The sequence below is a fragment of the Salmo salar genome, chromosome ssa14 (genome assembly GCF_905237065.1).
Source record: "Salmo salar chromosome ssa14, Ssal_v3.1, whole genome shotgun sequence".
Taxonomy (NCBI): domain Eukaryota; kingdom Metazoa; phylum Chordata; class Actinopteri; order Salmoniformes; family Salmonidae; genus Salmo; species Salmo salar.
Genome location: NC_059455.1, coordinates 20,158,698 through 20,185,931, shown reverse-complemented (window position 1 = coordinate 20,185,931; position 27,234 = coordinate 20,158,698). Strand labels below are relative to the sequence as shown.

The window sequence follows — 27,234 nt, the reverse complement described above, 5'->3', positions numbered from 1 at the left end:
CCAGCCAGCCAGGTAGAAAAATGGCAGAAAAATAAAAGACGGACATCGGAGTATTTTTCAATACACCAAACGCATAGTAAGAACCCTAGTAGCCTAATATCTCAAAGACTAGTTGATAAAATGTTCATAAGAAAGAAATGAAATTCTAATGGAAATGTTTCACAATGATGTCATTAGGCAGAGCAGGCAACAGATGGCACACAGACAGCAGAGTTGGGGACAGATATGCAGGGACAGACTGGCAGAGACAGGGAGTCTCAGGTAAGTTTGTTGAGTCTTTGTTTGGCAACATTATGAAAGGTTCTCAATTTTTTTGATGTCACGTCCTGGCCAGTATAAGGGTTAATTGTTATTGTAGTTTGGTCAGGACGTGGCAGAGGGTATTTGTTTTATGTGGTTCGGGGTGGTGTGTTTGTTGTAGGGCATTTGATTTATGTATTCCGGGGTTTTTTGGGCACTGTGTCACATTCATGTATTTCTATGTTCTGTCTAGTGAATCTGTTTCTATGTTAGTTAATTGGGGTTGGGACTCTCAATTGAAGGCAGGTGTTGTCTCTTTGCCTTTGATTGAGAGTCCTATATAGTAGGGTGTGTTTGAGTTTGCCTTTTGTGGGAGATTGTTTCTTGTTTAGCATGTGTGAGCCTTACGAGACTGTTGTGTTGTTCGTGAGTTCTTCGTGCGTTTATTATTTTGGTGTTCATTTTTAAGTTAAAATAAACGTCAAGATGAGCATCCACAATCCTGCTGCATTTTGGTCATCTTACCACTACGACAACCGTGACATTTGACTTGTAAAATAGGAACATAATTGGAAAATGCCATGGATAGCCCCACTCTCAACTTAAACTGGTGACTGAACTAAGATTTGTTAAAGGCAATGGTATTGCTGTTGTGATTAGTTGTGTAGTTTTGGGTACCGGTAGTTAGGAGTACGGCAAACACCTTATTTCTTTGGTTCCTCAATATACATTTACCATAGGCTATGTGTAGGCTATGTGTTACAGCACTACTTTTGGTGTCCCCCTCAGGAATTGCTCTTGAGAAAATTTCATGTAATTGTCCCCTCCAAAGTTGATATCAGATTTTCGCCCCTGCTCCTAACCGTTGTGCAGGTCTGATCCTACAGAAAACGTTTGGTTGAGGTTATTGCTGCCAAAGGAGGGTCAACCAGTTATTAAATCCAAGGGTTCACATACTTTTCCCACCCTGCACTGTGAATGTTTACACGGTGTGTTCAATAAAGATGTGAAAACAAATAATTGTTTGTGTGTTATTAGTTTAAGCAGACTGTGTTTGTCTATTGTTGTGACTTAGATGAAGATCAGATCAAATTTTATGACCAATTTATGCAGAAATCCAGGTAATTCTAAAGGGTTCACATACTTTATCTTGCCACTGTATGTGTAATATGGTCGTCACCTCGGACTGAGTGGTCTTACTGCGGACATTCTCCAGACCGACGCCCCTGCCCTCGCCCAGCTCTGCACCCACACCAGCCTGACCGGGGAAATCTTCCTGGAGTCTCTGGGCTGGGGACTCACTCTTATCCAGGTACGCCAGAAGCTTTCCAAATAAGCCGGCGGCAACCTGGGGCTGAAATAACACAGAACAATGTCACGGTGATCTAGCTACAGCACAAACAACAAAAGTCACGGTGATCTCGGGAAGAAATAACAAATACGAATCAATCATAACTACATTATGGCTTTATTTCATCTTGATTATGAGACATGTTTTGTTACAATCCATGTGTACTGAATTAAGGAACTGTTTTGATAGGGGAGAGGAGGCAATTCGCTTCTCTCATCAAATTCTAGGAAAGCAGGAAGCAGTAGGATAGAAGCCAATAATAACTGTTTGAAAGATAGGTATGCAAACTGACAACATTACAACACTTTCAATCCGTTTTTCTAAACGTACTTCTTCTCTATGTTGTGTATACTAACTGGTTTACTGTCTACAGTACATTGCAGATTTATCATCAAAATCCTTTTGAAAATCAGCTCTTCTGGATGATTCATACCCTACATACGGTATAATATCACCGTTTATAATGTCAGTATTCCGTTTGACATTTCCACTTTCTTTCAAACCCTTTATCACTTTAAGAATCAAAATGGGGTACCTTGTCATTGGAGCCTGCTGGCTCTCTGTCTCCCTCCATTTGTCGCTCTGTCAGGAAATAACAGAGACTGAGTGTTTACTGACAACAAGAATAATATTAAGCAGAAAGCAAACCGACTCTGCATATCTCAAATAACAGCCACACAGATATACTCTTCCCTTCACCCTTTTGGAAGGCGAAGGGAAACTTATGGTTTGTGAATATTTTTAGCTGATACTTTTTTGCCAAAGTCTGACTGCATTTCAAATCAACAGAGCAGCCAATATGAACAAGTCACCCTGAAGTTGGCATGGAAAGACAATGAGTATACAAAGGTGTTGGTGAGTTAATACTACAGATGGAGGTCTTCTCCAAGTAACCAGGTCTGTCAGGTTTGTGTACCTTGGACCACAGACTCCTCTAGGGGAGTGCTCTCTGGAGCCGTTTTCTCTGTGGCGAATGGAAGGTCACCCTCCTCCTTCTCCTCCTCCTGTTCCCCAGGCCCCTGTTCTCCAGGCCCCTCATTCCCTTCCTCATCCTCCTGCTCCTCTTCCTCCCCCAGGTCTCTTGGTCCTGGTCTGGCCTGAGGCTGTTTTTGATCCACTACCTGCATTCACATTTACATCTTGGTCATTTATCAGACGCTCTTATCCAGAGAAACTACAGACAGTGTATTCAACTACGGTGTCTAGGTAAGACAACCAAACATCACATTCATTCCAAGTAAAATCTTCCTAAAAAAAACGCAGCTATCAGCAAAATCAGTGCTAGTAAGAAAGGTGTGAGGGTTTGTGCAAGAAAGACAAGTACAAAAATGTTGTTGTTTATTCTACCTGTAGGGCATTAGCGATCAGTGTAGACAGCTGGTCCAGGTCTTTTGGACTCATGTCATCCACGTCCACATTGTGTCTGCCCACGTTCTTCAGAACCTTCTGGATGAACACCTCTGTGGAGGAGGAAAGAGGAGAGGGGATGAGAGGAGGATGGGAGAGGAGAGGAGAGGATGAGAGGGAGAAGAGTTCTAACTATGGTAGATGTCAATGCCTTAATTAACAACTAATAACATGCTATACTGTTATTTTCAGCGGATCCATAACTATTGATAGTGATAATTTGTTCACAGAGGAATAATAAGGAAGAACTTGTACAGTAAAAAGAGGAAGACATTGTTTTTAAAGCAGCACATACCATCCACTGGACTGAAGGGTTCTTTTGGACCAGAGGGTTGACTGGCTCCAGCTGTCTGGAGGAGTAAACGTCTATCCAGGTTGGGTGTTTGGGATTGAGAGTTCTCTTTAGGCCCAACACTGTCTATACTGTTGCTGTAGGAGGGGTGTAGAAGAGGGGAGGGCAAGGTTGGGACCTTGGGGGCCCCCTCGGTCTGGGTTGGTCCCTGCCCAGACAGGTAGTGCCTGAGGGCAGCCACAAGGAGGTCTCCATCCCCTGCAGAGTGTCTGTCCTGGTAGGGAGGCTGGAAGAAGGACAGTGGGGAAAAATGTCCCTCTCCCTGGGACTTGGGCCGGTAGTAGTCAGAGAAGACGCCAGATTGGTAATGGTCACTCTGCAAGATAATAAAACACATTATTTGTGTATTATAAAGGCATTATATGCTGCTCAAAAAAATAAAGGGAACACTTAAACAACACATCCTAGATCTGAATGTAAAAAAGAATCTTATTAAATACTTTTTTCTTTACATAGTTGAATGTGCTGACAACAAAATCACACAAAAATAATCAATGGACATCCAATTTATCAACCCATGGAGGTCTGGATTTGGAGTCACACTCAAAATTAAAGTGGAAAACCACACTACAGGCTGATCCAACTTTGATGTAATGTCCTTAAAACAAGTCAAAATGAGGCCCAGTAGTGTGTGTGGCCTCCACGTGCCTGTATGACCTCCCTACAACGCCTGGGCATGCTCCTGATGAGGTGGCAGATGGTCTCCTGAGGGATCTCCTCCCAGACCTGGACTAAAGCATCCGCCAACTCCTGGACAGTCTGTGGTGCAACGTGGCGTTGGTGGATGGAGCGAGACATGATGTGCTCAATTGGATTCAGGTCTGGGGAACGGGCGGGCCAGTCCATAGCATCAATGCCTTCCTCTTGCAGGAACTGCTGACACACTCCAGCCACACGAGGTCTAGCATTGCCTTGCATTAGGAGGAACCCAGGGCCAACCGCACCAGCATATGGTCTCACAAGGGGTCTGAGGATCTCATCTCGGTACCTAATGGCAGTCAGGCTACCTCTGGCGAGCACACGGAGGGCTGTGCGGCCCCCCAAAGAAATGCCACCCAACACCATGACTGACCCACTGCCAAACCGGTCATGCTGGAGGATGTTGCAGGCAGCAGAACGTTCTCCACAGCGTCTCCAGACTCTATCACGTCGGTCACGTGCTCATTGTGAACCTGCTTTAATCTGTGAAGAGCACAGGGCGCCAGTGGCGAATTTTCCAATCTTGGTGTTCTCTGGCAAATGCCAAACGTCCTGCACGGTGTTGGGCTGTAAGCACAACCCCCACCTGTGGACGTCGGGCCCTCATACCACCCTCATGGAGTCTGTTTCTGACCGTTTGAGCAGACACATGCACATTTGTGGCCTGCTGGAGGTCATTTTGCAGGGCTCTGGCAGTGCTCCTCCTGCTCCTCCTTGCACAAAGGTGGAGGTAGCGGTCCTGCTGCTGGGTTGTTGCCCTCCTACGGCCTCCTCCACGTCTCCTGATGTATTGGCCTGTCTCCTGGTAGCGCCTCCATGCTCTGGACACTACGCTGACAGACACAGCAAACCTTCTTGCCACAGCTCGCATTGATGTGCCATCCTGGATGAGCTGCACTACCTGAGCCACTTGTGTGGGTTGTAGACTCTGTCTCATGCTACCACTAGAGTGAAAGCACCGCCAGCATTCAAAAGTGACCAAAACATCAGCCAGGAAGCATAGGAACTGAGAAGTGGTCTGTGGTCCCCACCTGCAGAACCACTCCTTTATTGGGGGTGTCTTGCTAATTGCCTATAATTTCCACCTGTTGTCTATTCCATTTGCACAACAGCATGTGAAATTTATTGTCAATCAGTGTTGCTTCCTAAGTGGACAGTTTGATTTCACAGAAGTGTGATTGACTCGGAGTTACATTGTGTTGTTTAAGTGTTCCCTTTATTTTTTTTAGCAGTGTATAAAGGTCATTATATAGCATTATACACATTTACTTCATAGAAAGTGTTACCAAATAGATCAAAGTGTTCATTTTTACTTAGTGCTTCACTTCAATCCCCAGCTAATACACCACCATCAAATGAAATGTTAATTGCTAATATGTTAACAGTAAGATGAGAGTATGTAATATCTTCCTAAGCAGTACACTATACGGACGTGTCAACAACACTAAGATCCATCCATCTCCCACATGCTCATCTCAAACAAACCCCCCCCAATGTTTTCCACCAACCCCATCCTTAATAAATAAAGGGCTACTCTCCCCATTCTTGATAAATAAAGGGGTACCCTCCTCAACCCCTCAATGCCTGGACCTCAGCAGGGGTTTGGCCCTCTCATTCAGCTAGGCCGTGTTGGTCACCCCCCTGAACAGAAATTACATAGAGCCCATCATGTGGGCGTTACTAATTAAGGAACTGAACTCCTGAACCCACGGTGGGCATTATCTCCCTCATAATAATCCAGCAGGAAACTATCCCTGTGAATGGTCAACCAACAGCCATTCACCAACCCTTCAGAAGGGGATAGATAATGATACAGCTCCCGCAGCGTCAGTTTGTGTGTGTGTATGTGTGATTTGCGTGTGTGTGTGTGTGTACACATGAGTGTGTGTTTATGGAGACGTGCATCCATGGAGAAGTAAAAAAGGATCCAGCTGCTCATCCCAGGCTAAAGCAGGGCCTGGGGGTCTGGAGGGCAGGGTTCTGAAGGTGGCCAGGGGGGGCCCTTACCTTGCTTGGACTCTTGGGGCCAGTGGGGGACGAGGCCTGGGAAAGGAGGCCCAGACGCTGCAGGATGTTCTGAAGGTTTCTACTGAGCTCCACCTCCACAGGCTTGATCTTTTGGTCTCCTGGGTCCATAGCCTGGGTAGAGGGTCTGGACCAGACATGGAGAGTGAGAGGTGTGAGTAAGTGTGAGAGAGACAGCAATAAATAGATAGCGAAAGAGAGAGAGATGGAGACACGAAGACAAAAAGAGAGATAGAAAAAGTAGAGAGAAGGAGACAGACAGACAGAAGGAACAGAGACAGATAACCTGGACTATCCAGAGCTAGAAACTAGATCCGTTCAGACATAAACCAGCTCATCAGTCATCATATTCTAACATGTGCACTCCTAGAGTCTGCCTGCCTACCTGTCTGTTTGCATGCATACGTGTGTGTCCGTGTGTGTATGTACAGGTGTAATGGATGGTGCTGCCTGCCAGAACAGTGACCTGGATTTGCTGCTGCTATAGACATGGGGGATGGAGTCCTGTAGGCGTCTGTAGGGGATCTTTCTCAGCTTAGACAGCTCCTTGGACAGGATCTGCTGGCTGGCCTCATCCTCCCAGATCAACCCTGCAACACATCAACAGGAATAACACTCAGAATGTCAGACTACAAAAAATGGTTGCACATATACTATCTGTCACACCTGCTCCCGCTCCCCCTCCCTGGCGCTTGAGGGCGCCAGGCTACCCGTCATCATAAACACCTGTTACCATCATTACGCGCAGCTGCGCTCATTGGACTCACCTGGACTCCCTCACTTTGTTGATTACCCCTGCATATATGTCTGCTCCTCTGTGTTGTTCCCTGTAGTAGCATTTTGTCGTGTCGGGTTTATGTCCAGACGCTGTGCCTGTTCCGTTGCATGTCCGTCTGTATTAAATGGTTCACTCCCTGTACCTGCTTCTCATCTCCTGCTGTTTTTAACTGTTTTTAATCCCTGGTGGATTAGGTCAAAGGTCACTATGGATGTCTCAAATGGCAACCTATTATCCATAGGGCTCTGGTCAAAAGTAGTGCACTATAAAGGGAATATGGTGCCATTTGGGACACATCCTAGGTCATTCTCATTCTGTAATAAGTTCTCTCAGCATGTTAGTAGGTTTATAAGACGAAAGGCTACATGATGATCTCCATATGTATTCCCCTCTGCTTCTTAACACTGACATACAGTACATAACTACAGCACGTTTTGGCAACACAACTGAGGACTGGTGCCAATAACAGATGGGGTGGCGGAACCAAATGTAACCCAGAATATGGCCACGCACACTTGAACAATTCAACAGAGACATTCCACAGATGAGAGGCAGCATCCATGAAAGATACAAGCATCACTAGACTGCACAGCAAACAGCATCTGCAATGACATCCTTATCTTGGTAATTGAAGGAAGAGCACAGTACACATGTCACTTTGCACAGTGCACCTTACTGTTAGTGAGCATTTGGCTAGATAGGGTTGGGATGACTTCTATAAATCACATTTCCATGAGAAGGCATGCGTTGTTATGGGTTATCAATCTTTAAAAAAGTTGTATAAATCAGTAAAACCATCAATAACATAATAAACGAGAGGATGGATTTAGAAAATATGTAGATATGGGCACATTGGTCTGATAATACATCTATCTCCTCTTTTTTAAATACATAGGTATGCAAATGTGCTTTCATGGCTACCAGATGAGAGAGTCAAACAATGCAGATCTCCCGGTGGTGGGTGCTTCCCATGATGCTATTGAGCGGAGCACAGAAGGTAGAGGCCAGGGTTCTGGAACCCAGCCAGCCTTCTAGATCCACCACAGCCTGATGAGGGAGGAGCAGTGGAACACAACAGAAGACATAGAAGACATGGAACACACGGAACACAGGGAACCCACCATACTGCTGTCTGCTGCTACAGCCTGGCCTGCCTGCCACACATCACTCAACTGAGCAGGGCCGGGCTCAGTAACACAGGGAGGACTGAGAGCCAGCTTTCACCATCAAACACACATAAAATAGCTGTGCTCTATGATTGCTTTAACGGGGGTCTTGATGGCTGTCTGTGTGAGAGGAGAGCTAAGGCAGGGTTTTCACAGGAACCGACGCTATGTGGCACCGCAGCTTGATTAACTGTAACCCCCACCAAGTCATTCACACACAGCTTAGGTTTTCACAACCACGCAGGCGAAACGGTTCCATAGCAATGGAACATAAAGAAGAGGTCCGCTTGGTTGGGCAGCTGGGGTTAACAGAGAGCAGTGAGAGGGAGGGGGTCAGGGTTTGGGTATTACAAACTATGGGACTCATTTCACAGAAATAGCATTGCAAAATTCCAGTAACTTTCCACAAATTCCCATGTTTTTCATGAGGGAATAAGCAGGAGATCCAGTGGCCTTCCAACTGGGTTTTCTGGAAAATCTTAGTGTTAAGTTTAAGGCCCATAGCTCTGTGCTACATCAGCAGGGGTTGTGTTTCTCTGATGAGGAGAAACAAGAGGCAGGTTGGTAGCTTTGAATCTGTGAAGGTGTTCCTGTTTTCTGTGTTTCACCCGATCAGCACTCAGGAGGGTCAGAGCAGAGGCAGCGGTGGCTGTTATGTTGAATAATCTGACGCCATTATGTCCGCATCCCAAATGGCACCGTATTCCCTACATATTGCACTACTTTTAAACCCATAGGGCTCTGGTCAAAAGTGGTGCACTACGTAGGGAATAGTGTGTCATTTGGGACTCCACCTAGGTTTGTGCTGCTCTGCTCATCATGCTACTCTGCCGCGCTCTGTTCTGGGTTTGAAATGCAGATGCTCTTTGGAGTTTTGTTCCTCTAATGGTTTTTCAGACAGCCAGGGTAAATAACTCAATAGCATATTTCATTACTGCTGGAGAGGTTGATAAACCCGCAAAAAATCATCAGCACTGTGCACTAAAGAATATCGCTCGCCCGTCTAGAGCTGCTTTCTAGAAATGTATGTGGATCTCAGGTCCCACTAGGCACAGACGTCAGTTCAACGTCTAGTTTTGATTTACATTTTGGTTGAGTTTTCAACTAATGTCAATTCAATGTGAAATCAACCAAAAATGGCACCCTGTCATTATCGCCACGGAAAGTAGAGGTGCTGCAGCACCCCCTGATAAACTGAAATAATTTCTCCAAAAATGATATTACTCCTGTCTGAACAGACATACAAAATACTACACCTGAGAGCATCATTTTTCCACAGAGGATCAATAGCTTCTAAAAAAAATAGCTGTGGAATAAGTTTTATCACAAGCACTTACAGTCAGGAAGGCTGCAATTTGGGCAGCACGTGCGCTGAATATAGAACAGCTTGTTGTGTTGGGGCCATATATAGAACTCCATAGAAGGATGTTGGAACCACTAACACTGGCACTTTGACTGCTAAACTCATGAGTACACTTGCAATGGCTGCCAGTCCTGACTTGAATGGGAACTGCCATGTATGGATTCTATTTCTATTGTTTCTTGCGGCTGTCAGTTTGCCTTTTACATTTTAAAATACAATCATGAGAAAGATGTAGGCCTACCGTTTGGAAAGCTAATGCCTACTGCGAAAAGAGAAGACTGATCTGGCTATAGAAACTTTAAAAAATGTCATCGTGTAGCCTTTTCGTCTTATAAATATACTAACATGCTGAGAGAACATTTTACAGAATGAGAATGACTTAGAATGTGTCCCAAATGGCACCATATTCCCTTTATAGTGCACTACTTTTGACCAGAGCTCTATGGGTAATAGGGTGCCATTTGAGACAGATCCATAGTGACCTTTGACCTAATCCACCAGGGATAAAAACAGTTCTCTGTGTTTGCTTTTGTGATTTGTCACATAATGCAATTGATAGTACATGTGCCACCATTTCTTCTAGTCTGACAATCTGAGTGTTATTCCTGTTAGATTTTTGAGCGAATCTGGAGCCAATAGCACTGTTTTTCGAAGTCCTTATCTTGAGATATTGACACGAGTGCACCGGCCATCACCGGTGAGCAGCCTATGCTTCATCTTTATCATTGGGTGAGTCAGTGTCACTGGAAAGTTTATTTTGTAGCCTACAGTAGCCTATACTATATATAGTACATTCGGAAAGTTTTCATAACCCTTAACTTTTTCCACATTTTGTTACGCTACAGCCTTATTCTAAAATTGATTCAATTGTTTTTTCCCTTATCTACACACAATACCCCATCATGATAAAGCAAAAACAGGTTTTTAGAAATATTTGCAAATGTATAAAAAATTGAAATATCACATTTACATAAGTATTCACACCCTTTACTCAGTACCTTGTCGAAGTAACTTTTGCAGTGATTACAGCCTCAAATCTTCTTGGGTATGACGCTACAAGCTTGGCACACCTGTATTTGGGGAGTTTCTCCCATTCTTCTCTGCAGATTCTCTCAAGCTCTGTCAGGTTGGACGGGAAGTGTCGCTGCACAGCTATTTTCAAGTCTCTTCACAGATGTTCGATCAGGTTCAAGTCTGGGCTCTGGCTGGGCCACTCAAGGACATTCAGACACTCCTGTGTTGTGTTGGCTGTATGCTTAGGGTCGTTGTCCTGTTGGAAGGTGAACCTTCACCCCTTTCTGAGGTCCTGAGCGCTCTGGAGTAGGTGTTCATCAAGGATCTCTCTGTACTTTGCTCCGTTCACGCTTGGCATTCAGGCCAAAGAATTCCATCTTGGTTTCATCAGAGCAGAGAATCTTGTTTCTCATGGTCTGAGAGTCCTTCAGGTGCCTTTTAGAAAACTCCAAGCGGGCTGTCATGTGCCTTTTACTGAGGAGTGGCTTTCGTCTGGCCACTCTCCCATAAAGAACAGATTGTTGGACCGCTGCAGAGATAGTTGTCCTTCTGGAAGGTTCTCCCATCTCCAAAGAGGAACTCTGGAGCTCTGTCAGAGTGACCATCGGGTTCTTGGTCACCTCCCTGACCAAGGCCCTTCTCCCCCGATTGCTTAGTTTGGCCGGGCAGCTAGCTCTAGGAAGAGTCTTGGTGGCGCCAAACTTCTTCCATTTAAGAATGATGGAGACCACTGTGTTCTTGGGGACCTTCAATGCTGCAGAAATGTTTTGGTACCCTTCCCCCAGATCTGTATCTCGACACAATCCTGTCTCAGGGCTCTACGGACAATTCCTTCGACCTCATGGCTTGGTTTTTGCTCTAACATGCACTGTCAACTGTGGGACCTTATATAGACAGGTGTGTGCTTCTCCAAATCATGTCCAATCCATTGAATTTACCACAGATGGACTGCAATCAAGTTGTAGAAACACCTCAAGGATGATCAATGGAAACAGGATGAACCTGAGCTCAATTTCGAGTCTCATAGCAAAGAGTCTGAATACCTATCTAAGTAAAGTTTTATTTTTCATATACAGTACCAATCAAAAGTTTGGACACACCTGCTCATTCAAGGGTTTTTCTTTATTTGTACTATTTTCTACATTGTAGAATAACATTGAAGACATCAAAACTATGAAATCACACATATGAAATCATGTAGTAACCAAAAATAAGTGTTAAACAAATCAAAATATATTTTATATTTGAGATTCTTCAAAGTAGCCACCCTTTGCCTTGATGAGAGCTTTGCACACTTTTGGCATTCTCTCAACCAGCTTCACCTGGATTGCTTTTCCAACAGTCTTGAAGGAGTTCCCACATATGCTGAGCACTTGTTGGCTGCTTTTCCTTCGCTCTGCAGTCCAACTCATCCCAAACCATCTCAATTTGGTTGAGGTCAGGTGATTGTGGAGACCAGGTCATCTGATGCAGCACTCCATCACTATCCTTCTTGGTCAGATAGCCCTTACACAGACTGGAGGTGTGTTGGGTCATTGTCCTGTTGAAAAACAAATGATAGTGGGACTAAGTGCAAACCTGATGGGATGGCGTATTGCTGCAGAATGCTGTGGTGTGCTGTTAAGTGTGCCTTGAATTCTAAATAAATCAAAGACAGTGTCACCAGCAAAGCACCCCACACCATCATACCTCCTCCTCCATGCTTCACGGTGGGAACCACACATGCGGAGATCATCCGTTCATCTAATCTGCGTCTCACAAAGACACTGTGGTTGGAGAAAAAAAAAAAAAAAAGAGAAAAAAAATCACAAATATGGACTCATTAGACCAAAGGACAGATTTCCACTGGTCTCATGTCCATTGCTCGTGTTTCTTGGCTGAAGCAAGTCTCTTCTTCTTATTGATGTCCTTCAGTACTGGTTTCTTTGCAGCAATTCGACCATGAAGGCCTGATTCATGCAGTCTCCTCTGAACAGTTGATGTTTAGATGTGTCTGTTACTTGAACGCTGTGAAGCATTTATTTTGGCTGCAATTTCTGAGGCTGGTAACTTTAATGAACTCTGGGTCTCCTTTCCTGTGGCGGTCCTCATGAGAGCCAGTTTCATCATAGCACTTGATGGTTTTTGCGGCTGCACTTGAAGAAGCGTTTTGACTGCCTTCATGTCTTAAAGTAATGATGGACTGTCGTTTCTCTTTGCTTATTTGAGCTGTTCTTGCCATAATATGGACCTGGTATTTTACCAAATAGGGCTATCTTCTGTATACCAGCCTACCTTGTATCAGGAATCAAGGTAAGACCCAGATGCAGACACGTCGAATTGACAATGGTTTAATATTCCAACAGGGGCAGGCAATAGACAGGTCAAGGCAGGCAGGGGTCAGTAAACCAGAGGTTGGGCAACGGTACTGGACGGCAGGCAACAATCCAGAGGTGGGGCAAAGGTACAGGTCGACAGGCAGGCTCAGGGTCAGTGGCAGGCAGAGTGGTCAGGCAGGCTGGCTCAGAGTCAGGACAGGCAAGGGTCAAAACCAGGAGGGGGAGAAAAAGAGTGACTGGGAAAAGCAGGCGCTGATAACAAATAGCTGGTTGACTTGACAAACAAGACACACTGGCAATGAACAAACAGAGAACACAGGTATAAATACACAGGGGATAATGGGGAAGATGGGCGACACCTGGAGGGGGGTGGAGACAATCACAAGGACAGGTGAAACATATCAGGGTGTGACACCTTGTCACAACACAACTAATTGGCTCAAACACATTAAGAAGGAAAGAAATTCCACAAATTAACTTTTAACAAGGCACACCTGTTAATTGAAATGCATTCCAGGTGACTACCTCATGAAGCTGGCTGAGACAATGCCAAGAGTGTGCAAAGCTGTCAAGGCAAACTGTGGCTATTTTGAAGAATCGCAAGTCTAAAATATTTTATGATTTGTTTAACCCTTTTTTGGTTACTACATGATTCGATATGTGTTATTTCATAGAGTTGATGTCTTCAATATTATTCTACAATGTAGAAAATAGAAAAATAAAGAAAACCCTTGAATGAATAGGTGTGTCCACCTTTTGACTGGTACTGTATATACATTTGCAAAAAGTTCAAGAAACCTGTTTTCACTTTGTCATTATGGGGTATTGTATGTAGATTGATTAGGAAAAAAAATGTATTTAATCCATTTTAGAATAAGGCTGTAACGCAACAAAATGTGGGAAAAGTCAAGGGGTCTGAATACTTTCTGAAGGCACTGTATACTATATGTCAGGGTTTCTGTTAGGAAAATTGGGCCCCGGAAGTGACTGGGAAGATTTTAATGTATCAGAAGTTTAAGAAATGTAGTTCTACCGGTTCGATATGCGTAATCCATCAGGGTGTCCATCCACGCAGCCAGCGCCATCAATAGACAAGCGATATTGGCCAAATGAAGGACATTTACATGTCCTTAAAAACAGCCTATAACAAATTACAAAAACACTATTCCCCATGTTTTGATGTGTAGTATATTCAAAACTTTGTAGCCTATTGTTTTAATGGTTTTTACTTTCCTAAAACAATAATTGTCCACCTCATGGTTCTGCTGTCAGAGATTTGAGCACCAAATGCACCAGGGCATTGCATGTATGGGCCTATAGGCTTAGGTGTCCACTGTATGATATTAATATTTAAAAAGGAAATATAAAGGAAGAAAAGCTTAGGCCCTAGAGAGAGTGAGAGATAGAGATATGCCGGCAGCATGCTACGACACCAACATTCATTTCCTTATACTTGTCAGATAGGACTACAACGTCTGCTATAGGTCTACAGATAGGACTACAACGTCTGCTATAGGTCTACAGATAGGTCTACAACGTCTGCTATAGGTCTACAGATAGGACTACAACGTCTGCTATAGGTCTACAGATAGGTCTACAACGTCTGCTATAGGTCTACAGATAGGACTACAACGTCTGCTATAGGTCTACAGATAGGTCTACAACGTCTGCTATAGGTCTACAGATAGGTCTACAACGTCTGCTATAGGTCTACAGATAGGTCTACAACATCTGCTATAGGTCTACAGATAGGTCTACAACGTCTGCTATAGGTCTACAGATAGGTCTACAACATCTGCTATAGGTCTACAGATAGGACTACAACGTCTGCTATAGGTCTACAGATAGGACTACAACGTCTGCTATAGGTCTACAGATAGGTCTACAACGTCTGCTATAGGTCTACAGATAGGACTACAACGTCTGCTATAGGTCTACAGATAGGACTACAACGTCTGCTATAGGTCTACAGATAGGTCTACAACGTCTGCTATAGGTCTACAGATAGGACTACAACATCTGCTATAGGTCTACAGATAGGTCTACAACGTCTGCTATAGGTCTACAGATAGGTCTACAACGTCTGCTATAGGTCTACAGATAGGACTACAACGTCTGCTATAGGTCTACAGATAGGACTACAACGTCTGCTATAGGTCTACAGATAGGTCTACAACGTCTGCTATAGGTCTACAGATAGGACTACAACATCTGCTATAGGTCTACAGATAGGTCTACAACGTCTGCTATAGGTCTACAGATAGGACTATAGCCATACAGAAGTAGGCCAAAAAAAGTATCTGATTTTTTTTTATAAAGATAAGCATTATATTGTTAGATTACAGGAGTAACTCTGGTAGGCCTAAATCATACTTCCTCAACTCAAGTTCAAATGTCGGAGTCAACCTTCACAAAAGTATCCAAACATTATCAGGGTAATAAGTAAGTCAAGCCATTGTTTATAGGGAAAATACGAGCAGGATATTATATCACGGCCAACACAACATTACAGTTGGAACTTAATTTGGACAAAGAAAATGGCTCAACAGAATGAAATGAAACACTTGCGAACTGGTTTAAACCCAATAACTGACAGCAATAGGTTAATGATATTTATTTTACTTATAACGGATCTTAAACTAAATAAGGAGTACACCATTAGAAAGACATAGCGAACATAATTTAACCAACAGAAATGTCTAAACAGAATGAAACAAAACACATTTAGCATATTTAAAGAACTGGTTTAGATGATCAAATAAGCCTACGATAATAACAGTGATATAAAATAATAATAATGGTAAAAACAAATGATTATAAATACAAAAAAATTGATAAAGTTCCAAAATTGCATCCTACATGAATAGCGAGTTGCACAGTAGCCTGCATTTGGGCATTTGTGTGGCATTAAAAAATATTCTGCTAATGTCTTCTATCATGTAAATCACTTAGAATAGCATGAAATGCATTTATAAAAGGCCCCAAAAAATGTCAGTCCCTGCAACAACAAAAAATCCCCATGTGTGGAAATTCTAAACATTTGTCTGCTCCACTGTATGCCACTACGCAAATGTGATTATAGATGCATGCATTGCTTTATTATAAAGGTGGTTTTGCAAATCCAATCAGTTTTCCACGTTGATTCAACATCATCACATTACATTTAGGGGTTGAAATGACGTGGAAACAACATTGATTCAACCAGTTGTTGTACAGTTAGGGTGCTAGCTGGAGGATAAGGTATTTGAGCCATAAAACAACGATCATTATTGTTCAATAGCTCAGTATATGAAACAGGATGACTTGATGATTGTGTAATATAGGATTTAACTTCAAAAGTAATGTCTTTCACCATTTCTGTAATTTTTCTCTCCTTACAACATTTTTTCCATTTCTACTCTTTCTAATCAACAACAGGTTGCTGTTGGAGGATGGACTATACACAGGCATTGGTCGCCCTCTGGTGGTTATTTATGGTCAGTACAGCACTATATGCCATGCACAGTATGGGCCATAATGTTCATGGCATTTTACCCATTGCTGGAAAAAGTACCCAATTGTCATACTTCAGTAAAAGTAAAGATACCTTAATAGAAAATGACTCAAGTGAAAGTCACCCAGTGAAACGCTACTTGAGTAAAAGTATTTTGTTTTTAATATACTAAAGTATCAAAAGTAAATGTAATTGCTAAAATGTACTTAATTATCAAAAGTAAAAGCAAAAGTATACATCTTTTCAAATTCCTTATATGAAGCAAACCAGGCGGTACCATTTGACATATATTTTTTTTATTTACGGACAGCCAGTGGCATGTTCCAAACAAAGCATGTGTTTAGTGAGTCAGCCAGATCAGAGGCAGTACAGTAGGGGTGACCAGTGATGTTCTCTTGATAAGTGTGTGAATTAGACAATTTTCCTGTCCTGCTAAACATTCAAAATGTAACAAGTACTTTTGGGTGTCAGGGAAAATGTAAAATGTACATCATTTTCAATAGGAATGTAGTGAAGTAAAAGTAATCAAACATTATAAATAGTAAAGTACAGCTACCCCAGTATTTTTTCTTAAGTACTTTACACCACTGATTTTAGCACATACAGTACTGAAGAACATTGACATCTATTGCCAGTGTAACTTCATACATTATCTTTGGCATAAAGGTCACTGAATGGATTTTTAGGTTATGCTGAAAGATCTACAAATGTACCTGATAAGATCCACACAAAACCCCTGCAAACAGTAGGTCTATGTGAGGGAAAACCCCACAAACATTAGGGCTATGTGAGGGAAAACCCCACAAACAGTAGGTCTATGTGAGGGAAAACCCCACAAACAGTAGGGCTATGTGAGGGAAAACCCCATAAACAGTAGGGCTATGTGAGGGAAAACCCCACAAACAGTAGGGCTATGTGAGGGAAAACCCCATAAACAGTAGGGCTATGTGAGGGAAAACCCCACAAACAGTAGGTCTATGTGAGGGAAAACCCCATAAACAGTAGGTCTATGTGAGGGAAAACCCCACAAACAGTAGGGCTATGTGAGGGAAAACCCCATAAACAGTAGGTCTATGTGAGGGAAAACCCCACAAACAGTAGGGCTATGTGAGGGAAAACCCCATAAACAGTAGGGCTATGTGAGGGAAAACCCCACAAACAGTAGGGCTATGTGAGGGAAAACCCCACAAACAGTAGGTCTATGTGAGGGAAAACACCACAAACAGTAGGGCTATGTGAGGGAAAACCCCATAAACAGTAGGGCTATGTGAGGGAAAACCCCACAAACAGTAGGTCTATGTGAGGGAAAACCCCACAAACAGTAGGGCTATGTGAGGGAAAACCCCACAAACAGTAGGGCTATGTGAGGGAAAACACCACAAACAGTAGGTCTATGTGAGGGAAAACCCCACAAACAGTAGGGCTATGTGAGGGAAAACCCCACAAACAGTAGGTCTATGTGAGGGAAAACCCCACAAACAGTAGGGCTATGTGAGGGAAAACCCCACAAACAGTAGGGCTATGTGAGGGAAAACACCACAAACAGTAGGTCTATGTGAGGGAAAACCCCACAAACAGTAGGGCTATGTGAGGGAAAACCCCACAAACAGTAGGTCTATGTGAGGGAAAACCCCACAAACAGTAGGTCTATGTGAGGGAAAACCCCGCAAACAGTAGGTCTATGTGAGGGAAAACCCCACAAACTGTAGGTCTATGTGAGGGAAAACCCCGCAAACAGTAGGGCTATGTGAGGGAAAACCCTGCAAACAGTAGGGCTATGTGAGGGAAAACCCTGCAAACAGTGGGTCTATGTGAGGGAAAATCCTGCAAACAGTAGGTCTATGTGAAGGAAAACCCCACAAACAGTAGGTCTATGTGAGGGAAAACCCTGCAAACAGTAGGGCTATGTGAGGGAAAACCCTGCAAACAGTAGGTCTATGTGAAGGAAAACCCCACAAACAGTAGGTCTATGTGAAGGAAAACCCCACAAACAGTAGGTCTATGTGAGGGAAAACCCTGCAAACAGTAGGGCTATGTGAGGGAAAACCCCACAAACAGTAGGTCTATGTGAGGGAAGGGGAACTAAACAATCAGATTCAACAGGAATATAGGAATATACCATTCTAATTACGCATTGCTGACATTTCACCAGTAGCAGTAGGCTGGGGCGCTGGCGATGACTCTAAGACAGACAGTGCCTGCAGCAGCTGTAGCGTTGGCGTACTGTAAGGACCTCTGTGCTGAAGAGAGTCACACTAACAATGAGTCAGAAGTACAGTTGAAGTCAGAAGTTTACATACACCTTAGATACATTTAAACTCAGTTTTTCACAATTCCTGACATTTAATCCTAGTAAAAATTCCCTGTCTTTCGTCAGTTAGGATCACCACTTTATTTTAAGAATGTGAAATGTCAGAATAATTGTAGAGAGAATGATTTTTTTCAGCTTTTATTTCTTTCATCACATTCCCAGTGGGTCAGAAGTTTACATACAATCAATTAGTATTTGGTAGCATTGCCTTTAAATTGTTTAACTTGGGTCAAATGTTACGGGTAGCCTTCCACAAGCTTCCCACAATAAGTTGGGTGAATTTTGGCCCATGCCTCCTGACAGAGCTGGTGTAACTGAGTCAGGTTTGTAGGCCTCAATGCTTGCAACCGCTTTTTCATTTCTGCCCACAAATTGTCTATAGGATTGAGGTCAGGGCTTTGTGATGGCCACTCCAATACCTTGGCTTTGTGGTCCTAAAGCCATTTTGCCACACCTTTGGAAGTATGCTTGGGGGTCAATGTTCATATGGAAAACCCATTTGCGACCAAGCTTCAACTTCCTGACTAATGTCTTGAGATGTTGCTTCAATATAACCACCTACTTTTCCTTCCTCATGATGCCATCTATTTTGTGTAGTGCACCAGTCCCTCCTGCAGCAAAGCACCCCCACAACATGATGCTGCCACCCCCGTGCTTCACGGTTGGGCTGGTGTTCTTCGGCTTGCAAGCATCCCCCTTTTTCCTCCAAACATAACGATGGTCATTATGACCAAACAGTTCTATTTTTGTTTCATCAGACCAGAGGACATTTCTCCAAAAAGTACAATCTTTGTCCCCATGTGCAGTTGCAAACCGTAGTCTGGCTTTTTTATGGTGGTTTTGGAGCAGTGGCTTCTTCCTTGCTGAGCGGCCTTTCAGGTTGTGTCGATATAGGACTCGTTTTACAGTGAATATAGATACTTTTGTACCAGCATCTTCACAATGTCCTTTGCTGTTGTTCTGGGATTGATTTGCACATTTCGCACCAAAGTATGTTCATCTCTAGGAGACAGAACGCGTCTCCTTCCTGAGCGGTATGACGACTGCGTGGTCCCATGGTGTTTATACTTGCGTACTATTGTTTGTACAGATGAAGGTGGTACCTTCAGGCATTTGGAAATTGCTCCCAAGGATGAACCAGACTTGTGGAGGTCTCCAATTTTTTTCTGAGGTCTTGACTGATTTATTTTGATTTTCCCATGATGTCAAGCAAAGAGGCACTGAGTTTGAAGGTAGGCCTTGAAATACATCCACAGGTACACCTCCAATTGACTCAAATTATGTCAATTAGCCTATCAGAAGCTTCTAAAGCCATGGCATCATTTTCTGGAATTTTCCAAGCTGTTTATAGGCACAGTCAACTTAGTGTATGTAAACTTCTGACCCAATGGAATTGTGATACAGTGAATTATAAATGAAATAATCTGTCTGTAAACAATTGTTGGAAAAATTACTTGTGTCATGCATAAAGTAGATGTCCTAACCGACTTGCCAAAACTATAGTTTGTTAACAAGAAATTTGTGGAGTGGTTGAAAAACGAGTTTTAATGACTCCAGCCTAAGTGTATGTAAACTTTCGACTTCCACTGTATGTGGAATAGTTCAAGTGTTCTTGTCATAGAATTTGAAAATGTATTTGCTTGTTCTTCGATCTTAAAAATTATTTTTATGGTAGTGAAAGAAGTTTAGAAGTGAAAATTGTTATTGTTGAAAAAAAGCCTAGTGTAGTATTAGAAGTGACTGAAGCAAGTATATTAATTATGCATTGCTGACATTTCCCCACCAGTCGGTTGGCTGGGTCTCTGAGGATGCCTCAGGGGGGCTGTGGCAGACAGTGACGGCAGCAGTATTAAGTGGTATCACTGGTGTAAAAGTGGAAATTGGAGTTGATGATCCTTGATCAGTATGCCTGACAACAAGTGTCAAAAAATTCCACAAAAGTGTTGCTTTTGGGAATTAAGTTGTGTTTTCTGAGCTCTGTCTAGACTTATTCCACTCTTTGAACGGTCCAAACGGTGCGTCACCTTGGCGTACCCCGCAGCAGAGGCAGTAGTGGCAGCGTTGGTGTTCAGTATGTTACGTACCTCTGTGGGAGAGTTTCTGCAGCAGTGTCCTGAAGCGCTGAACCACAGACAGAGATACATCATAGGTGTACACCTCTGTCACCGGAACTGGCATGGAGTGACACCTCCCGAACATTCCATCTGGGGAAAGGAGGACACAGAGAGTCAGGAACATACTGTATCGTACTAAACTCTGCCATACAGATTCCCCATTCCAGGGACTTCAAACAGTAATAACATTAGAGACCAACAGAAGGACTTTGATCCAATTCATTATTATGAGTTTTAAGTATGTATTAAAAAAACTGCTATTTTTATGACTCACCAAGAAGCACAACATTCTCACCTTCAGTACCAACCCAGTGAGCGCAGCTTTTGTCAGAGATTTAGATATTCTTCAATGGGAGCTAATGCTTCTCACTTTAGACATGATGCTATCAGCGTGGTGATAAGCACTGGCTCATCAATAGAGAGACGTTATCAATGAAGGCTCATCTTATCTACATATCAGCAGCCCTGAGCTCTACGCTGTGTCCAATGGGCTCTGGGGTGACGCACTCTGAGGAGCACCTACAGCAGGATTCGTATTTCATCTACCCACAATCTAGACAAGAATAGAAAGCCAGCACTTATAAAAGTGTGGATACGTCCCAAATGGCACCCTATTCGCTTGTGCACTACTTTTGACACAAGCCCTATGGCTGCCATTTTGGGAAGCAACCTTTGCCAATTACTGCACAACAGCATCATGTTAAAGACAGTAGAGTAACATTGCATTGAAAAATGTATGAATTCATTATGCTCATTGTTTTTGGTTCACAAATATCACTCCCATCGCTGAGTGAGATCCAATTCAAATGGTGCCATGCAAACATGTTGGCAATGCTCCACAGCTCAGCCTTTTCTTCTTAGAACACCCCCCATTGTAAACACCGCAATCAAACAGACAGGAGGAGGAGCTACATTTATGAGGACACTGAGAGTGGCCTGGGACCTAGCTATATGGTGTCCAATCGGTCTCTCTACTGCCTGTAACAACCATTCACTCTTTGTCACCATCTCTGTTTCTATAATGGGAAACATGAGAGATAAGAGATAGTAACCTATGCATTTACCACTTCTACTTTTGCAATGACACATGTTTTTGTATTGTACTTATTGCCAATATTGTGTAATGTATGTTTTTGCTTATGTATGACCAGGAAGATGATTTTTATGTTTATAACCATAAATCAATCTAATCTAATCCAATCCACACAACATGGAGGTATAGTATAATATACCATATCCTATCAAATGCCATTCCGTAAAGCATCAGTTGTATCAGGCTTGTGTCTTTGGATTCTTTCTTTTCATATTGTCCTCTTGCTGTACTGTGGTGAAGTTCAAGGCAACATTTGAATTATTACTCGTAATTATAGCAATGCAGATTTAAGTCCGAAACAGCTTCTTTCTCATCTATCTTGGCCCCTGTACATGGGGCTGTTAATCAGAGCCAGAGCCCCCTTCCTTCAACTTGATTTACGGCGTGGATTACAGCAAACGAGAATTTAAAGGCCATTTTCATGGGAGTGGTTTGCATTATGATTGAGGAGATGCTCGCTGGAGTTTAGAAATGCCTTGTTGGATTCTGACTGATGTATTATCCCTGCTTGGAAGTGGCCAGGTGGTCATATTCTGCTGTGCTACACTGGTCTGTACAGCTGGAGTAACTCTAAACAACTCCCATATTCAATCAAATCAACAGGAAGCAACTTCACCAATCCATCTTTATACGATATCACCAAAATTATGAATAAGGGTATACCTATAAATGAATTGGATAAGTGCATAGATTTCTGAATTCTGATTGTCTCATATAAAAAAAACAAGAAGATACTTCAAGCCTAAATATAACATTTATTCTATAAAATATCTCCTCCGCATTGCACTACACCTCAGCTCTTTCTCCAGTGTGTGACAGTCAGATCACAGCCAATGCATAGCATCAGTGGATGCAGCTTACCAGCTGTGAGTGAGCTGTGAGTGATGCTAAAGCTAATAAAAGGTTATCTGAGTGGGAGGCTGAGTCACTGGGCCATGCTGCTGCTAGCTGCTGCCTGCCAGAGCAGGATGACGTGTATTGCCTATCCAGCTTGTGACCCAAATGGCACTCTATTCCCTATAAGCCAACAGGCTCTGGACAAACGAGGTGCACTATATAGGGAATAGGGTGTCATTTGGGATGTCGCAAGTGTCCGATTGTGCCGTGGGATGCCAGAGTAATCGATCTTGTTGAGTGGTGTCTGTGGGGTTCTGGCCAAGCTCTGTCTGGCCCCCAGAGGGGGTCCAGTCCATTAGGCTGTATGGTAGTTATATGGAAGAGATATAGTAGATATAGTATAGAGATATGGTAGTTATATGGACGAGATATGGTAGATATAGTGTGGAGATATGGTAGATATAGTATAGACATATAGTATATATAGTATGGAGATATGGTAGATAGAGTATAGAGATATAGTATATATAGTATAGAGATATGGTAGATATAGTATAGAGATATAGTATATATAGTATAGAGATATGGTAGATATAGTGTGGAGATATGGTAGATATAGTATAGACATATAGTATATATAGTATGGAGATATGGTAGATAGAGTATAGAGATATAGTATATATAGTATGGAGATATGGTAGATATAGTATAGAGATATAGTATATATAGTATAGAGGTATGGTAGATATAGTATCGAGATATAGTATATATAGTATAGAGGTATGGTATATATAGTGTAGAGATATGGTATATATAGTGTAGAGATATGCTAGATCTCATTAAACAAATATTTTAGACTAAAGCTAAACAGATGATGATGATTTTAGTTGATGGAAAGCTTTCCGTACCACATATAAAGCATCACATATGTGGTCCATTACAATTTTCCCTTTAATAAGCGGAGCATCCGCAACCACATTTACCACAGAGCTGGCCATGACACTCCACCATTTCAGGAAGCAGGAGGGACAGAATCAAACATGATTGTTCTTTTCTCAATATAGCTTATGTACTGTATTTTTAAAAAAAAAGCTATTTATTTATTGAAGAATCAGTAAGAGTTGCTACATTTAGAGCTGCTAGGGGCAAACAAACAGGCTGTCTTGTTATCAGAGACCAAAACCTACAGCTGGGAGGAGTCACACAGCAATCTGAATCTGTCCGTGACATGTTGGATGAAGACCTGTTAGGACACAGCTGGGTAATGGGCCAATTTATTTCCATTCCCCTGTTACACCTGTTGCCATGGTGACGCCAGTTGAGTGAGTGTTTGTCCCCTACTCCCCTTTTGCTAATCAGAGTAGGAGCTGGAACAGATTAGAGCGTCCTCTTTTGTTTGTGTGGTGCTCCAGCAAGTTTTCAACAGGCATCTGATGCCTCTTCGCCTGCTCGTCTCAAAAAGCACCTGGTGTCTGTTGTCTTAATGAGAGGGGGTTGGATTCACCTAGCGAACATCAGGCACTTTGGAGGAAATCGCAGTGTGTGCTTGTACTAGCAGAATCTTAATGGTTTTATATTGGAAATGATCATACATTGGTGCTAAATTGTGGAACATCTGTTCTCCACGGTTCTCTATTAGTAAGATAGAATACAGTGTGTGTGCGTGTGTACGTGCGACCCCACTTGATGTATTGAACATTTTATGTAAATGTACCTTTGCTTCTTAAGTGAGCCAAGCATAAATAAATGTCTCATCCAACACCATTTTTTTACAAAGACAGCAAAACTACAGACAGGAGCCTTCAACAGAGAGACCTAATGTATAGGTCCAAATTAAATAACTACGGTATGAATATATTATACCACACAAGACCTCAACTGTTGTTTAAACTCAAATTAAATCAAACTTTGTCACATGCGCCTAACACAACAGATGTAGACCTTACCGTGAATTGCTTACTTAGAAGCCTTTAACCAACAGTGCAGTTCAAGAAGAGTTTTAGAAAAGATTGACCAAATAAGTAAAAAAATAATAATAAAATAAAAGTAACACAATAACATAACAATAACGAGGCTACATACAGGGGGCACCGTTACCGAGTCAGTGTGCGGGGGTACAGGTTAGAGGTAATGTGTACATGTAGGTAGGGGTGAAGTGACTATGGATAGATAATAAACAGCGAGTAGCAGCAGTGTACAAAACAAATGGGGGGAGGGGTGCGGGGGTCAATGTAAATAGTCCGGTGGCCATTTATTAATTGTACAGCAGTCTAAAGGCTTGGGGGTAGAAGCTGTTAAGGAGCCTTTTGGTCCTAGACTTGACTCCGGCACCGCTTGCCGTGCGGTAGTAGAGAAAACAGTCTATGACTTGGGTGACTGGAGTCTCTGACAATTTTATAGGCTTTCCTCTGATACCGCCTATTATATAGGTCCTGGATGGCAGGAGGGTACTGTGCCGTACGCACTACCCTCTGTAGCGCCTTACGATCAGATGCCGAGCAGTTGCCATACCAGGCGGTGATGCAACCGGTCAGGATGCTCTCAATGGTGCAGCTGTAGAACTTTTTGAGGATCTGGGGACCCATGCCAAATCTTTTCAGTCTCCTGAGGGGGAAAAGGTTTTGTCGTGCCCTCTTCACGACTGTCTTGGTGTGTTTGGACCATGATAGTTCGTTGGTGATGTGGACACCAAGGAACCTGACACTCTCGACCCGCTCCACTACAGCCCTGTTGATGTTAATGGGGGCCTGTTCGGCCCGCCTTTTCCTGTAGTCCAACGATCAGCTCCTTAATCTTGCTCACATTGAGGGAGTGGTTGTTGTCCTGGCACCACACTGCCAGTTCTCTGACCTCTTTCAAACGTATTCCAAGACAGCATGAACTTACCAAGGCTTTCTCTGCTTTGTACAAAAAGTAAACAGTATTAATTACAGCAACCCCTTAATTGATTTATTCAAAATCTATTCTGCACTGGAGTTTTACAAAATTACTCCATAAACAATGTAACAAAGCACCAAGTACACTTCTGATATGTCCAAAAGAAAAGTATAAGAAAGTGTATACTTATTGACTACTTCCTGTATCAGGGAAGGAATGTTTCAATTTCACTGTTGAGCACACAGAGGGTGTACCTTGTGGAATAAAGACAGGCTGCGGACGCATTCTGTACTACCAGTATTTAATTATAAATCACACATTACACAACACAGACTGGGAAACTGATGAACATTTATGGGTTAATCAGAGGAGAATAATCTAGACATATCCAGCACATTTTCAATATTATTGTATACATGTATACATCAACTATTCATGTAGCAATCATTCAGAATCAGTAAAGCATGTCTGTCGGTCTTGACTTTTTTTGGCGGTAAATGTATGAAACAGTACTGTAATTGCACCACCAGGTGGCGACTGACTGACCATTCAAGGGAGCTTTATGACGGCCTGCTGGTGTCCTGGAGCAGGCATCCCTTTTAACCTTTTAACTCAGGTCCCCCTTCCAGCACTGGGAAACATCCAGCGCCCAGATAAAACTATTTATATGACATGGGCTAGTTGATCTGGACATTTCTGACAAGTTACAAACAGCTCTCTAAGGTATGTAATGAATAACATGACAAGAGGAACTGATGATACACTACCCATTTTAGAAATTGCACCTTGTGCACTCTACTATTAGAACATTGAAGAATAAATTGAAAGCTGGACTGAGATACCCCACTCCCTCCCCTCCCGACCATACAGTTTTGGAACCATTGGCCTAGTGAGTACAATGGATTTCCCATCGCTACAAATGACTTGTTTGACATGACTTGCTGATGAGTAGATTTCAGTCATTTTATAAACATGAATATCCATTTTACATTCAAATAGCACAGATCACCTTATTCATATACTGTATCCTGTTTCACATATCCCTTTTCCAAGCAGCAATGAAATATTGCAAGTGAGACAAACATGAAATATAAATCATGAGTGTGTGTCAGTGTGCACGTTTCTGAGAATCCTAGTCAAGCAAAGAAAAATTGAGCAAATAAAACAGCAGGACCCATTGAGTCTTGCAAACAAACCAAAAGCTCAAAGCAAGATTAATTTGCTTCCACAAATTGCTAGTCTCCCATCTGAAAGCATTAGAACAACCTTGGGTTTGCTCATGCACAACTCTTTAGCAAACTGGCAACACAAATACTATCCATCACCTCCATGGGTAATCACGCCACTGGGGGAAGGATGTTATTAATCCATTTCAAGCCTCACAGATCAACAGAAAACATTCAGGAAGCTGGTAAACTTGCACTAGAAGAAATTGTTCGCTATAGGCTACAGTGTTTTTGACAACAGTCAAAGTTTAACAACATGCCGAATGAACAAAAGAAGCATACCGTCCAAAAGAAGCCATGAAAAGTCTAAATAATGGTGGATTACATGAACACAATAGCTAACAAAATATCTTGTCAACTAGTCAAATACACTGTAATAGGAATATACTGTTATAAATATACTTTTAAAGTTATGATATTCAGTACAGACAGAATTCTATCATGTTACATCACTTGGATACACCCTAACTTAAAAATGATCTATCATCATTAATATACACTTCAGATATGTTATCTGATAGCAACATCACACCTACTACATCAAAGTTAAACTGGGTTAAGCAAAAAGGG

The 27,234-nt window shown here is 42.5% G+C and overlaps 1 protein-coding gene across 2 annotated transcripts in view; it reads right to left on the bottom strand.

The window, feature by feature from the left end:
- Positions 1-27,234, bottom strand: part of LOC106568821 (receptor-type tyrosine-protein phosphatase N2) — a 149,199-nt gene that overhangs the window by 95,501 nt on the left and 26,464 nt on the right. For both annotated transcript variants that reach the window (XM_014139506.2, XM_045694068.1), the window contains 8 exons: positions 20,602-20,721; positions 6,541-6,664; positions 6,057-6,201; positions 3,294-3,666; positions 2,939-3,051; positions 2,508-2,712; positions 2,127-2,173; positions 1,421-1,594 (listed from right to left, as the gene is read on the bottom strand). In XM_014139506.2, the coding sequence (XP_013994981.2) occupies positions 1,421-1,594; positions 2,127-2,173; positions 2,508-2,712; positions 2,939-3,051; positions 3,294-3,666; positions 6,057-6,201; positions 6,541-6,664; positions 20,602-20,721 (1,301 nt within the window). The remainder of the gene's footprint in view (positions 1-1,420; positions 1,595-2,126; positions 2,174-2,507; positions 2,713-2,938; positions 3,052-3,293; positions 3,667-6,056; positions 6,202-6,540; positions 6,665-20,601; positions 20,722-27,234) is intronic.